The sequence below is a fragment of the Triticum urartu genome, chromosome 7A (genome assembly GCF_056163025.1).
Source record: "Triticum urartu cultivar PI428250 chromosome 7A, HENAU_Tu73, whole genome shotgun sequence".
Classification (NCBI taxonomy): domain Eukaryota; kingdom Viridiplantae; phylum Streptophyta; class Magnoliopsida; order Poales; family Poaceae; genus Triticum; species Triticum urartu.
In genome coordinates, this window is record NC_141879.1 from 486,968,898 (window position 1) to 486,982,935 (window position 14,038).

Consider the following 14,038-nt stretch of genomic DNA (forward strand, 5'->3'; position numbering starts at 1 on the left):
ACCGGGTACGTTGCGTGGACGGAGTCCGATAACCGAACTCTTAGAGCATCTCCAACAGGCGCGCTAAACAGGCGCCGCGCCACAAAATCGCCCGTTTTAACGCGCACGCAACCTGGCGGATGGCTCCAGCGGACGCGCAATAACCGCGCGCGCGGTGCGCCCGCTTCCGCGCGCGGCACACTCGACGCTCGCGCTGCGCGCTCTTCTTCTCCCCCTCCAAAGCCCCGCGCGCGCCGGCGCCGGCGACCCGCACCCATGGACGCACGCGCCGGCACCCCGTCCTATAGCCGCGACCCCCCTGCCCCCGCCGCCGCCGCCACAAACCCTAGCCCGGGTGGCGTTGGCCTCGCCGCCGCCGGAGCTCCTCCGACGAGCGGCCTCGCGCACGGCCTCTTCATGCCGTCGCGGATGACCTCGGCGGCGGGTGGCGTCGCGCCGGCGCCGGCCCAAGCCGCCACCCCATCCTCCTCAAAGCTCCCCAATGCGGCGCGGCTAAAGAAGGGCAAGACATCGGCGAAGAAAAACAAGGCGGCGGACTGCTCCGGCACCTCCAAGGCGAAGAGGAAGAAGCTTGCGGGGCGTGCGACGGGCGCGGCGGCTGCCGAAGCGCCAGCAAGCTCACTCGTTGAGCCGGCGGCCGGCGCGCACAACATGTTCGACGAAATGCCTCCAAGGTAAAAAAAATTCTAACTTTTCATTTTTTTTTGTTATTTTTTGAATGCATTCGTCACATATAGATAGCTTATTTGCATTGTGCAAAAAAAATTGTAGTCTCAATGATGATGCATACATGTCAACGATGGGTGTTGGCTTCAACAATTCGCATTGGTCTCAAACCAATGACATGCATTTTGAAGACTATGAGTTCGAGGTGGACGAGGAGGGTGAGGGCATTGTCGACGCACCGAAAGGAAGAGCGGGCAATTACACCAACACCGATGACATCTTACTATGCAATACTTGGTTGCAAGTGTCGAGGGATCCATCCGTTGGAGGCGATCAAAGTAGAGATGCTTATTGGAACCGGATGAAGGAACACTTTGATGCTCGCAACGTGAGTGGAATTGACCGCTCCAACCGATCACTTAGGTCCCGGTGGTCGACAATCAACTCAGATTATCAAAGATGGGCGGCTTGTCAAAAGGCGGTTGACAAGTTGAACCCAAGTGGCACAAATGAGGACGATAGAGTAAGTGCCATTTCATCTTACATGTTGGTGCTAAACTTGCTTTGTTTTGCTTGTTGTTGGTGCTAACTTGCTTTGTTTTCATGTAGTTCAACATTGCGCAAAACTTGTTCAAAGAAGAGGAGAGGAAAACCAAGAAGGAGAAGATCAAGAAAGGAAGGGTCTTTACTTTGCCTCATTGCTATGATGTGTTGAAGGATGATGAGAAATGGAAGAAGCGTGAAGATTTGGATGATTTGCATTTGAGCGACAAACGGAAGCGAACAATAAAGTTGGATGATGATGATGATGATGAGGATGATGCATCAAGTGATGACGGCAAGAGAAGCCCTACACCCAACTCGGTTTCATACTCGAAGTCAAAGCGACCGGATGGGTGCAAGAAAGACCAAACCCAAAAGAAGAAGAGGAAAGGAGATGATGAGCTCAAAAATGCTATAGAAGCTATTGTGAAGGCAAGAAAAGAAGTCAATGAGGTGAGGAAAATGGCAAGGACCCAAGATGCCGCGGCCGAGGAGAGGAGGTTGGTGGCCGAGGAGAGGAGGGTGGCGGCCGAGGAGAGGAAGGTGGTTTTGGAGGAGAGGAAGGTGACCAATGAGGAGCGAACTAGATTGTTGGAATGGGAGAAGCACTTGTTCTTCTTGGACACCACTAACCTCAATGCGATGCAAAAGAAGTATGTCAATCTTGCCCAACAAAAAGTCTTGATCCAAAAAAGAGCCATGGTTCGTGCAATGGGTAGCGGTGGCCTCGGCGCCATGGGTGGCTTCGGAGGTACCGTGGGCGGTTTAGGTGCAATGGGAGGCATGGCTCGCTTTGGAGCACCCCCCGATGCTATGGCCACAATGGAAGGCATGGAGTTTTGCTTCTCTCATGGGAGGCATGGGTGCACCTCCGGCCTCCATGGGCGGAATGTCTTTCGATGAGCCTCCTCGCACACATTCCCATGAAGATGCCGTTAAAGATCTTGCCAACACCGTCGGAGCTTCACATGATGCGGTGTGCGATGAGGAGATGGAGGAAGATTCATCTTCGGAGGCGGAAGAATCATCTTCCGAAGATGAGGACGAGGACGAAGACGACGACGAGGACGAGGAATGATGTGTCTTTCCTTTGTGTATTGAACTTGATTTGCATTTTGAACTTGGTTGGATGAACTTGTAGGCGTGATTTTAAACTTGTGGGCATGAACTTTATCAACTTGTTTGTGTGAAATTTTTATTGTGTTGAAAATGTTCATCATTTTGTATTGAAAAATGCCATATGCAATGCACCGGCGGGTCGCGCGAGCTGCATTTTGGCGCGCTGCTGGAGCGACGCGCGCACGCTGCATTTTAGCGCAGCCGTTGAAGTCAGCGTTGCGCGCCGCGTCAAACCAGCCGATGCGCGTGCGGCATATATGTTTTTTGCAAGCGGCGCGAGCGGCGCCTGTTGGAGATGCTCTTATATAGCTACCCCTCTCACTCTCGTATAATAACCCTACGCAAGGTTCAGCGCCGCCACGCCCGACTCCACTCCTCCGCCGGCAGATCCGGCCATCCAATTGCAAGCCCCATCCCCGCCGGACCTCCGTCCCGTCGACGCCCGAGTCCCGCCGTCAGCCAGGAGCAGCTACCTCATCGCTAGGAGAAGCCCACTCCACCCGGCCACCCCACCCCGACGCCATTGACGCCCGACGGGCCCCGATGGCACAGATCCCAAACCTCGATAACGCGCCGCTCAATCTCACTGCCTTCAGGGAGCAGTCACAGAAGGAACTCGTCAGCATAATCAAGAGCGTCAGGGGGAACAAGTGTCTGGTCATCGATCCGAAGCTCGCGGGCACCCTCTCGCTGATCCTGCACACCTCGGCGCTAAAGGAACATGTCACGGAGCTGCGGGTCCTCTCCGCCGAGCCTCTGCAGACGGAGTGCCCCAAGGTGGTGTACCTTGTTCGGTCGCAGCTCAGCTTGATGAAATTCGTGGCAAATCAAATCAAGAACGACGAATCCAAGGGGCTCCAGAGGGAATACCACCTCTATTTCGTGCCACGTCGTCTAGTTGCCTGTGAGATGATTCTGGAGGAAGAGAAAGTTCATCAAAAGTTGGCAATAATCGGAGAATACCCCTTGTATCTGGTTCCTTTGGATGAGGATGTCATTTCTTTTGAGCTTGGTGATGATGACTATTCCTCACAGGAATGTCACCTTATGGAAGGGGATACGGCGACTTCTGCTTGGCACGTTGCAGAAGCTATTCATAGGCTAGAGCTTGCCTTTGGAGTCATCCCCAATGTTAGAGCCAAGGGTGTGGCATCAACCAAAGCTGCCCAGCTGCTCAACCATATGCACCTCCAAGACCCTGTCGACATGGATGACATGGGGATTCCAGAGATAGAGACCGTTATCTTGCTAGATCGAGAGGTGGACATGGTGACACCAATGTGCTCTCAGCTAACGTATGAAGGCCTCTTAGACGAGATGTTGGAAATTCACAACGGATCTGTGCAAGTTGATGCCGGCATCATGCGCGCCCAACAAGATGGGAAAAAGATCAAGGTTCCGCTCAATTCGAGCGATAAGTTGTACAGGGAGATTCGAGACCTCAGCTTCCATGTTGTGCTTCGGGTCGTCCACCAAAAGGCAACGTCTATTCAGCAAGATTACGCGCAGGTAAAATCAATGAACACACAGTCGGTTTCCGAGCTCAAGGATTTTGTGAAGAGGTTACACTCACTACCGGAGATAACCAGGCATGTTAATTTGGCGCACCATCTGCAGTCGTTTGCTGGAAAACCCTTGTTTCATGCCCGAGTAGAGATTGAGCAAAAGATGCTGGAGGCGAAGGACTATGAAACGTGTTACAAGTACATTGAGGAGATCATACAGAAGCAAGAGCCTATTGAGACTGTGCTTCGCCTTCTGGTGTTATTTTCCCTTACAAATGCTGGGTTGCCGAGGAAGAGTTTTGACTACCTGAGGCGGGAGATACTGCACAGCTATGGCTTTGAGCACATGCCCTTGTTATACAATCTGCAGAAGGCTGGCCTTGTTAAAGGGCGGGAACCGAGGAGTAATTGGGCTATTATCAGGAGAGGTCTCCAGCTTATAGTTGATATAAAGGATCCTGATTCCCCTGATGATGTATCATACGTCTTTGCTGGATACGCGCCTCTTAGCATTCGCCTTGTTCAGCATGCAGTGAAGTCTGGATGGCGATCTATCGAAGAAGTGTTGAAATTGTTGCCGGGCCCTCATCTGGATTTGAAAAGAGGTGTCTCGACCATTAGTGGTTCATCAGAATTACTATCAGCCGAGGCAAGACAGAAAACCGACAGGGTTGGTCGTCGCTCCGTTGTTCTGGTTGTGTTTGTTGGTGGCGTAACATTTGCTGAGATTGCCTCGCTTCGATTTCTTGGTGCACAGGAAGGAATGGGCTGTGTCTTCGTGGTTGCAACAACAAAGGTCATCACCGGCAACACATTACTTAGACCAATTATAGCCAGCAGCAAAGAGGGAATGATTTAGTTGTCTTTGCTGTGCATCCCCCTTTTTGATTGTACAAAGCAGCGCAAACCCGTGCCCAGGAGGGGATTTTCCTTGTTCAGTTCTGGGCCACTTTTTATTCTGCAACCAGAAATGCTATTGCTCGTGCTCTTGCATTCACATCACACAAGTCTTTTATTTTCTTGTCAGATAAAGCGTGTAAATTGATAGCTCATGTACAGACACAGATGCTCCGCAAACATCGATTTGAAGGATCTGCAATTATCTATGGACATGACAAAAATGTGTTGCAATTCAATTTACGCACTTATGTACAGTAACAGTCCCCACTGTTCAACATAATGGTGATAAAAGTTACGCGGAGCCATTTACAAGCCAGCATCAGATTCTTTTGCTAACTCCAAGAAACATGCTAAAGCAACTAGCAAACCAAGCCACAGTCCTTAACTGCCCCGAACATCTCATGGTTCTTCAGGGGTTTGACATTCTTGTCTCTGTAAGCATCTTTCATTTGTTTCTCTTCTAGAGAGAATTCCTTATTTGACACTTTCTTAAAATTATGTTTCTTATTTGACACTGAAGAAAATTTTCTTTCCTATATGATCTCTAGTCTTAATTTTTTTCCCTATATGACACTCTAGTGCATTTTGTTCACGTGAAAAGACCATTTTACCCATATGTATAATGTGACCACAAATATGCTTTCGAAAAGTCTGTTGAATTAGGCAGGTTGGTAAAAAATCAGGTCAAGTCTACTACATTTAGGAATTTTCCTCTGGATAAGCGGCGGGGAGGGCGGACAAAGTCAGCCGGCTAGACAACAACCGCAACACGGCCGGAGCCGGCTATGCTACCTCCCTCCCGGCCATCTACTCCAGAAGACAGCCGAGCTCGCGTCGATCTCCTGGTTAATGCGTGATGCTTGAGGCGTGCTATGGATGAATGATGGATGGATCTCTTGGTGGCTCCCCGTGGGTGCGCCGTGCGTTGCCTCCTTTTGTGCGTGCGTTGTGCCTCGGTATTTTTAGGCAGCTGGAGAAGGTCCGGCGCTGGCCATTGCCGTTCCGATTTTTATGGAGCGATACGGATGTAACGTTGTTTAAGATAAACGCGTCCCTACCTCAACCCCTTGAAGGTTGTTTAAATCTTTGGCCCTGCGCGGCAACGGAATCCATCGATACAAATTGAAGTAAACGAAATTCAAAAAAAATTTGAAGCAAACAGAGCCTTTGTCTCTCGCTCTTTGGAAAAGAAATCATGACCGAGGCCTTCGATGGTTCATGTGCTAATTGACCGGTCTGGCTAGTTGTCTATACGTATTTGTGTACATATACACGGCCAGCTTGCCTGCCGGAGCGTAGATATTTAAATACGTACGCGGAGCATAGATATTTAAATACGTACGCGCACCCTGACGATCAAGCGAATACATGTATTCTAGCTTCATATGACCCGGTTCATATACATACGCATGTTGGCTGCACCGAACCGGGCGTACGTTCGTGCTAGCACGCAACTTTCTTCCATACAGCTATAGGTCCTGCATGGGCCATGCAAATACGTGCACATGCACTAATGGCATGCACGTAGGTGATCACCGAAGCATACACAAAAGTGCTTAAAAAAATTCATTCATTTTTAAGAATGCATTTTAGTGTTAAAGCACACGTACAAAAGTACGTCAAACAGTCGCACTCACAAACCATACCGCATGAAACTAGACCCACAGCTGAATACGTTCTAAATACATTGGATGCATGCACTCAGGTATACAGAATACACATGCATCCCAAAAAAGACCAACGGAGGAGATAACATGTTGAGTGTGCTCACTCTCATAAACGAATTTTCCTTAATTAGGCTCAATGCTACATATTTCTGGTCACATTATGTACAGGGGCAAAAAGGTCTTTTCACGTGTACAAAATGAACTAGAGTGTCATATAGGGAAAGAAATTAAGACTATAGGTCATATAGGGAAGAAATTTTTTTCAGTGTCAAATAAGGAACATGATTTTAAGAGAGTGTCAAATAAGGAATTCTCTCTTGTTTCTATCCATAAGCTTGTCCTGGTCTGTACTGTCAAGTGTCTGCTAGAGATCTCAAGTTCTTTGCAATATTCACTTCGATGTTATGGGGGGGATACATGGTTCTACATAGTAATCAGTTTGTCTTCTGTATCAGAATCATCGTCTTCACAAGTCACTGTGACCAGCCTAGTGGAATATGGTTTTGTTCTCAGTTTGGAAGTAAAACATCTATATTGAACTGAGCTATATGAAAAATGGGAAACAAAATAATGTACTTCCATACCAAAATATCATCATACACGCTCAGCAGACAATGCTTCCGAAGAATCTGAACCAAGAAGCCTTTCTGCTTCATCATTAGCCTCGGCTTGTATACGCCATTGCTGAAATGGTTATAGAAGCAAATGTTAGTTCCTCGTAAACGATGGTATGCTCGATAGAAATTTTGGGCCGAAGGTTTTCCACCTCTTCAAGACTGTCAATCTCCATCAACTGTTCAATTTGTTCTGATATTCTTTCCTGAATTGTAACACTCATTATTAGCTATCTGCCCGGAATTAATCAGAAAAACAAAAACAATGGTAGAAACAATGATTAGGAAGTACTCCCTCCGTTCGGAATTACTTGCCGTACAAATGGATGTATCTAGACGTATTTTAATTCTAGATACATTCATATCCGAGACGAGTAATTCCGAACGGAGGAAGTATACTGTATGTATTGATAGGAACTTACTGCACCGGTTGCTGCTTCAGCAACGATAACATCAGAGTCCATTTCAACTTCAATTTCAATCATAGAACATAACTGCAATGCCATATTCAACATTTTATTTCAGCTACATTACATGCGAAATGTATACAGATTTATATTTACAGTCTCTTGTGTTACTTTTGCGTAACTTTCCATCAGCTCAATCTTTGCCAAAAGCGTAGTTTCCAAGCTTTTTCGTACCCTCTTCACTCTACCACGTCGAGCACTGCAAATTAGTTTGTACAATGCTCAATTCTCCTCATAAAACACTGCAGTAGAACATGAAACTATTGTAATAAAACAGTGCTTTTTTAAGTAAGTAAATTAAACCAGTATGATAGAAGAACATGCAACTTCTGTAAAAATTACCGATATGATGGTTCGCCTACTGCTAATATCTTGTTCTCCAACTGAGACATTCTTGCAAGCATCCACACCTTCGATGGAATAATTCTGGACACTATGCTTTTCAAAACTTTACGTCTAGCAGAAGATTTACTGGTTACAGAGATTAAACAGACAAACCTCTTTTTCAACAAGCTGTTTCAGATCCTTAAGACGACTTTGAAGCATGTCATATTGAGATAAGAGTTTCTGCTGTACAGCAACTATGTCTACCGCCTTTTGCGGAAGCTGGACAAACACAAGAGTTAAATCATGCAGGATAGTTAATACACACCACACTTTCTAGTTCAAGACTATAGTCACTGCATTTACCTCCAAAAAACATTACTCAACACGAAAAAGATTTTGAAGTTGATAGTATGGTTGAGAACATAATTAGAATTATCATTGCCATCAGTAATGCTAACGGAATGGGTAGTATTGCCAACAAGTACTGGCAAGATCAGGTGGAGCTAACCCATCAACAAAGCAAGATGGAACAGTCTAATACTAATAGTAAACAAATTTATCGGTGATACATGACTAGATCTTTACCTACCTGCTCAGAGTATCACTACTTTGTTTCATTTCTTTCTCTCTTTTTTAAGGGAACTTTGTTTCGTTTCTTTAATGAAAGAAACACCCTAGATGTTTTTGCTACATGGAAATCAAACATACCTTTCGTGTCTCTGGCAGGATCACTTGATTTAGTGTTGTCCCAACAGCAGCCGATGCAATGACAGTTGCTGTAATTAGTCTAGGGAGGCTTGGATCAATGAATGCAGAAACAGCATCTCCAGAAGCAAGCAAAGCAACAGCACCGCCAACTAGATAAGGACTAAGAAACAATGGTCCCACATTCTTTGATGGCACTCTTAGCAACTTTGAGATCTCTCCACTGACATGGTTAGTGAGGCACATGGGTTCTCCTGGACTAAACCCTTTTGAGCGTGCCGCGATCTTGAGGGGACCCATCTGACGATAAGCATTGGCTGGGGCAGCCAAGGAAATGGTCACTCTTTCTCCTCCTTGAGCAGGCAGTTCCACAGTCTTGGTAGCAAATCTATGTGTGCGGGCTGTTCCTGAGGGTGTACGGATCTGCAACACAAATGACAGATAAACATATCAGTAATTAGAAACTGAAACCAAATTGACATAAGCTGTTAACAGTACTGTGCATAGATTGTAAAAGAAGATGATATCATCCATGAAAGGCTGACCTGAAGCCCCAGCATGCTGCCACAAAATTCCGGACGCCAATCAGTATTCAGTGAGAAATGGCAGTTAATTCTTGAATGTCGAATTAGCAGCACTTAAGAATGGGGCAACATTGGGTATGTGGCATAATGGACTGTTTACTCTAGAGTTGATAGTTGCCAATTCTCTACGACCAAATTTGGTCATGCTGACTTGACTGACAAGTGTTTGGTTATTTTCCGATAACTATGACAAGATATGTTCATGTTTTTGATGTGGAGCTTAAAACAAATACGGGTACAAGTTTGTCATTAGTGGTAGCAACATTTTGATAATTTTGTACTGCGTCATCATCTTTACATTTCGAACATTCTATCCAAACATTCTTGCCTCAATCTTAACAGAAAATGTGATGAAATATACTTCCATTCAGTTCACCATATACTTTTACATAATATGCAAGACCCTAAGGCATTTCACGTGTCACGAAGAACAAAGTAAAACTCCGTCTAAAGTAAATAGCATCAACATATAAATAGACTAATTTCTAATCTGCATTTTGGAAAGGAAAGCTACCACGATAGAGTGAACGGCAGCTGGAAGATCATCTTTCATCACATTTATAAATTGCAAGGCCTTCTCAAAAGCTGAAATATTCATGCTGCGTTCGGTAGGAGAAGATCCTTAGAGAAATAATATTAGAAGCGACATGAAGTATAGTAACTGCTGGAAAACTGAAATGAAGCACTAAAATTTGTATTGTGAGATAACAGTAAAACAACAGAAATTAACCAATTTACATAATGCAAAGGAGTACGCAGAGAATGAATAATCATTGGAAGGCCCACAAATCACCCCTGTCATAGAGTTACATCGAAGAACAATGTGTAGTTATCAAACATTTAAGACGTTTCGGCATCCTGGAAAGCAATATTTTTGGGAGCAATATTGAACCACCCCACAAACCAATTACAAGAGCAACATTGAGTTGCCCATCATACCACCCCCAAAAACACATGAAAAAAGTATCAGTCAGACCATAACCGGATTACTGATTAAGCTCAACATTTTCAATGACTCGTTATGATTCAAGATATCAAGTATCTCTAAAGTTCAAGCACCTAGACCCCCCCCCCCCCTCTCCCGCTAGCAAAAAAAAAATGTTGCTGGTAAAGGTTCGTATTAGTTGCTTTTGAAAAGTAGTGATCATAATCCATAATTAAAAGCCTAAAAGGACACTAAATTACAATAAACAACATTATGAAGGTGGTACAGAAATATCCAATAGACGGCTTGATGAATAAAACATGTTTCAGTCACTAACCTCACTTCTTCTGACTCGATGCTTGTAACGTCTCCAGAAAATAGTTCATATTGGTACCGGCACTTCGAACAAGAAACCACCTGAAGGGCATCCAACTAAAAACCATAACGATATTTGCAATTCAAAGCATCCAACTAAAAATATTCCAGGTTTTGTGTTCATGTTGTTGATCTGCCATGAGTTGGGGTGGAAGGCATTAGACATGTATATAGTTGTTCATAGTTCCCCATTGTGAAGGGTTTCTTGCGTATTTAACACACTTGCATGTGTATACCTATGTAACATATCTGCCAAATGGTCTCCTACAAATAGAAGCAATATTGTTGACAGCAAGAATCAGACCTAGTCCAAGTAATCCTACAAGCATGGTATAATCTATCCATGGTGGCAGTCTAGCCTGACAACTAGATCCTTGTAGGACTTGACGAGGGATAAATAGCCTGTCGCAGGACATGGCTGTCACACAAACATATAGAAAGAAAGGGGGAAAAGAACTGATTTCCACACGAACTAGAACAACAGCCATGAGAGCACTTGGGAGAGCTTGCCAGCGGAAAATGGGCGATGACGGCATTATAGCAACCTTGAAAATGGAACAAACGGGAAAGAAGGTGAGTTAGGTGGTGGTGTATTGAAAGACGGGCCATGGAGAAGTTTGGGGGCAGCACGCAACGCGCAAGAGGGATGTGTATGCCCCACCGTGGAGATTGGCAATGGTAAGAGGTGCGCACGGCCGGGGGAGGGGGGTGTCATTGTGAAAAGTGGCAAGAGGGTTATGTCAACCGGTTTTGGTAGACAGGAGAGTAGAATAATTGGTTCCTATTTTAGAGGTGAAGTGGAGAATATATAAAACTTGAGAATTGAGAGGGTTAACTGTTAAGAATACGTTTCCTATATAAAATTATCAAAATGTCCTGCTGAAGTGCTTATAAGTTATAGCAATGTGCGACCATAAAGAGTGAAACTATTTACTAAAGCATCCATTGTCACTAAACCCTAGTGAGGGACAGAATTACAAAATAAGATCCACCTACCAGAATTACAATTTGCATATGGATCTAAAAGCATTTATATTCCTAGAACTCTCCCTTCTGTGCTCCTACCTACTGGCGACAGTATGTTGGTTCCTGTGCTAACAATATCTAACAGCTACCGTCCCCATTGTTTCCCTCTTATTCTTCCAAGTCACATTTGTCTCGCGTCTCATGATGTATCCAGCTGCGGAAAATTGTTTAGAAGTTCGTGTTTTGCAAGCTGATGAGTAGTATTCAGTATGTGAAGGAGAAGTAAAGCAACTACTTCTGAAGCATCGAACCTGAGTTCCATGCTGAGGCTGTGCGACAGCAATTGCCACCATGCAGGTTGGACAGCGAACAGTTATGCCAAACGGGACCTGCAGTAACTAAAATGTGTTACTGTAACACTTAATTGCACTAATTTAATGTGTACAAGATATATTCCATTCACTAAGGCACCCACATGTCAACATTGGATATTCAATTTTCACCAAAACTATCAAATTTCAAAGATATTCAGAACTACTGGCATTATTGTGGGGCAATGTGCAATCTTGTAATATTAATACTGCCAAACTGTTCAAAATTAATTTTTACTCTGTTAATATTCAAAGCAGATATATTCTAGGCATATTAAGTCACGCAACATGCAAACTTTGATACGTTGGCTCCCAAACAAAGATACCCCTAGGAGGCGAAGGAGGTCCTGGATAAATTGGGATACTTAGAATGTTCATGAGCTGATTTCATTTGTTATGCCCGCCAAACTGTGGACTAAGGTGTGCCTTCTGCAAACCGCCAGATGGACGCACCTAAGAGTACTTGACCTTGCGAATTTGAAACTTGATCCCATGTATTTTAATATGCTAACTGGCTTAATTTCTTCTTTGCTGCTGTTATTATCAGTCTAAGGCGGGAAAAAAGAAAGTAGTGCCATACATAAATGGTTTCCCACTGAATCCTTTGTCAAATAAACTCCTCTGAAGTACATTTATTGCTATCTGATAAATTTCTATTTGCAACTTCTTGGTAGAAATTATTCATATCTTGATGGAAATGCTATGAAAATGGGATGGCAAGGTGATTGTTCTGGGAATGATTTTGTATTGCACTTATTCATATCCACAGTCAAAGATGATTAAAGTTGTAAATTAAGTCTACATAGAATTAAACTGCAAAGCAGAAAAATGAAGAAAGTAAGCACTGAGATAGATAGCAGCCAGATATTTTGTGTTGTTGTGCGAAGTATCTATCTACTCAGCGTTTACTTTCTAAAACTACAAATTCATGGGTCAGAAATCAGCATGATACTTGGCACACCAGATTGGAGCATCATGCGACAGATGACATAAGCACACGACATTCCTCTGGCACATGAGTTCCTAACACGAAACCTCACCTCCTCTGCAGAAGATACACCCGCACGGGACACGTAGTCGACTATCCTGATAGCATCAGAAACGCGCAGAGCCGCCGCCAATCGCTGGACAAGCAACGCGTAGGTCCGCGCGTCCGGCCTTGCCCAGCCCCAGCGCCCTACTGCAAACTCAGAGTTGGACACCGGAGTCAGGAGCACTCAAGCAACTCATGAATGGACAAAATAGCAGAGGAGCAAGGCGGGCTCACCTCGCGCCAGGCCGGCGCGCATCGCGTCGAAGACGGAGAGCGCGAGGTCGACGTTGCCCCGGTCAAGCGCCGCCGCTACTATCGCATTGGAGTCGGACGCGTCAAGGGACGATTTCGAGCCGGAGCCGGCCCCGCCTCCCAGCGACTCCGCGACAATGTCCAGCGCTCGGTCCGCGTCCTCTGCCCCGGAGACCCTCCGGAGGAGGTCTGCGTCGAGCGAGCTGTCGGCCGGCGCTTCTGACGAGCCGGCGCCACCGCCGGATGCCGCGGAGCTGGCCCTCTGCAGGGAGGGCCAGCGGGAGGCGGGTGGGAAGAGGAAAGAGAAGCCGGTGTTGGTGGCGGACGCGAGCGGCGGGGGATTGAGGGGGCGCGGCGGATGGTGGACTGCGGGCGCGGGCGGGAGGAAGGCGAGCGCCATGGCCGCGTGGTCTCAGAGGGAAAACGTCGAGCACATGTCGCGCCCGTTCGGTTGTGGATGAGGCGCGGGTGGTGGAACTGGAACGGAACGGCTGCACACGGACATGGCGATCCCTATTTCGCGCGTAGGTCGCTCGGGCAGCCTCGCCTGAGCGCGAGCGCGAGACTGGCCCGGCCCAGCGCTTGGCAGACCACAGCCTCCTTTTTTACATTTTTTCTTTTTTCTATTTTTTTTACTTTTATTCATATTTTCAAATATTCTAAATATATATTACAAAAAAGTTACATAACTTTTTCGAAAATTTTAACCATGCATTTGAAAAACTGTTTTTGATTCATACGAAAAAAGTACTATGTGTATGGAAGAAATAGGCATAAAAATACAAGTTTTAAGAACACTTAAATCATCCATTTGGAAAATATTAAATTTGTATGAAAAAAATTCTGACATACTATATGAAGACTGTAAAATGTGAATGAAAAAAATAGACATGAAAATAGATCAATTTTCAAAAATGTTAATCAAGTATTTGGAAAAATGGTAAACATGTATAAAAATGTTTTTGATATATACAATAAACGTACAATGTGTTTGAAAAAATAGACATAAAAATATGTTT

General features: G+C 45.2%; 2 protein-coding genes across 16 annotated transcripts; one reads left to right on the forward strand and one right to left on the reverse strand.

The window, feature by feature from the left end:
• The first annotated feature begins 2,519 nt into the window (after positions 1–2,519).
• Positions 2,520–5,072, forward strand: LOC125521489 (vacuolar protein-sorting-associated protein 33 homolog). 2 transcript variants are annotated; one of them, XM_048686539.2, is made up of 2 exons: positions 2,520–4,680; positions 4,718–5,072. In XM_048686539.2, exons 1-2 carry the CDS (start codon positions 2,872–2,874, stop codon positions 4,862–4,864), a joined length of 1,956 nt encoding a protein of 651 aa, XP_048542496.1. In that variant the 5' UTR covers positions 2,520–2,871; the 3' UTR covers positions 4,865–5,072. The 2 variants fall into 2 exon arrangements, with proteins under 2 accessions (XP_048542496.1, XP_048542495.1); XM_048686538.2 differs by having other exon boundaries at positions 2,522–5,072.
• Positions 5,073–6,483: 1,411 nt separating this feature from the next.
• Positions 6,484–13,515, reverse strand: LOC125521490 (Pentatricopeptide repeat (PPR) superfamily protein). Of its 14 annotated transcripts, none has more exons than XR_015611887.1 (13): positions 13,002–13,515; positions 12,775–12,914; positions 11,675–11,752; positions 10,360–10,454; positions 9,612–9,696; positions 8,517–8,936; positions 7,980–8,087; positions 7,824–7,891; positions 7,604–7,680; positions 7,437–7,508; positions 7,167–7,220; positions 6,985–7,084; positions 6,484–6,887 (listed from the first exon to the last, which is right to left on the reverse strand). XR_015611887.1 is itself a non-coding variant. In XM_048686540.2 (13 exons), exons 1-12 carry the CDS (start codon positions 13,417–13,419, stop codon positions 6,995–6,997), a joined length of 1,716 nt encoding a protein of 571 aa, XP_048542497.1. In that variant the 5' UTR covers positions 13,420–13,515; the 3' UTR covers positions 6,484–6,887; positions 6,985–6,994. The 14 variants fall into 14 exon arrangements, 3 of the variants coding, with proteins under 3 accessions (XP_048542497.1, XP_048542498.1, XP_048542499.1); XM_048686540.2 differs by having other exon boundaries at positions 7,593–7,680; XM_048686541.2 differs by having other exon boundaries at positions 7,593–7,680; positions 10,360–10,439; positions 13,002–13,514.
• Positions 13,516–14,038: the final 523 nt, after the last annotated feature.

What these genes read in the sequence shown, in the direction of transcription:
- LOC125521489 (XM_048686539.2), top strand. Translation starts at nt 2,872, where the DNA reads ATGGCACAGATCCCAAACCTCGATAACGCGCCGCTCAATCTCACTGCC. An exon ending in TTATAGCCAGCAGCAAAGAG is followed by an intron (nt 4,681 to 4,717) that starts GGAATGATTTAG and finishes GCATCCCCCTTT; the next exon opens with TTGATTGTACAAAGCAGCGC.
- LOC125521490 (XM_048686540.2), bottom strand. Translation starts at nt 13,419, where the DNA reads ATGGCGCTCGCCTTCCTCCCGCCCGCGCCCGCAGTCCACCATCCGCCG. An exon ending in ATCGAGTCAGAAGAAGTGAG is followed by an intron (nt 9,697 to 10,359) that starts GTTAGTGACTGA and finishes TACCGAACGCAG; the next exon opens with CATGAATATTTCAGCTTTTG. An exon ending in GTAGGCGAACCATCATATCG is followed by an intron (nt 7,681 to 7,823) that starts GTAATTTTTACA and finishes ACTAATTTGCAG; the next exon opens with TGCTCGACGTGGTAGAGTGA.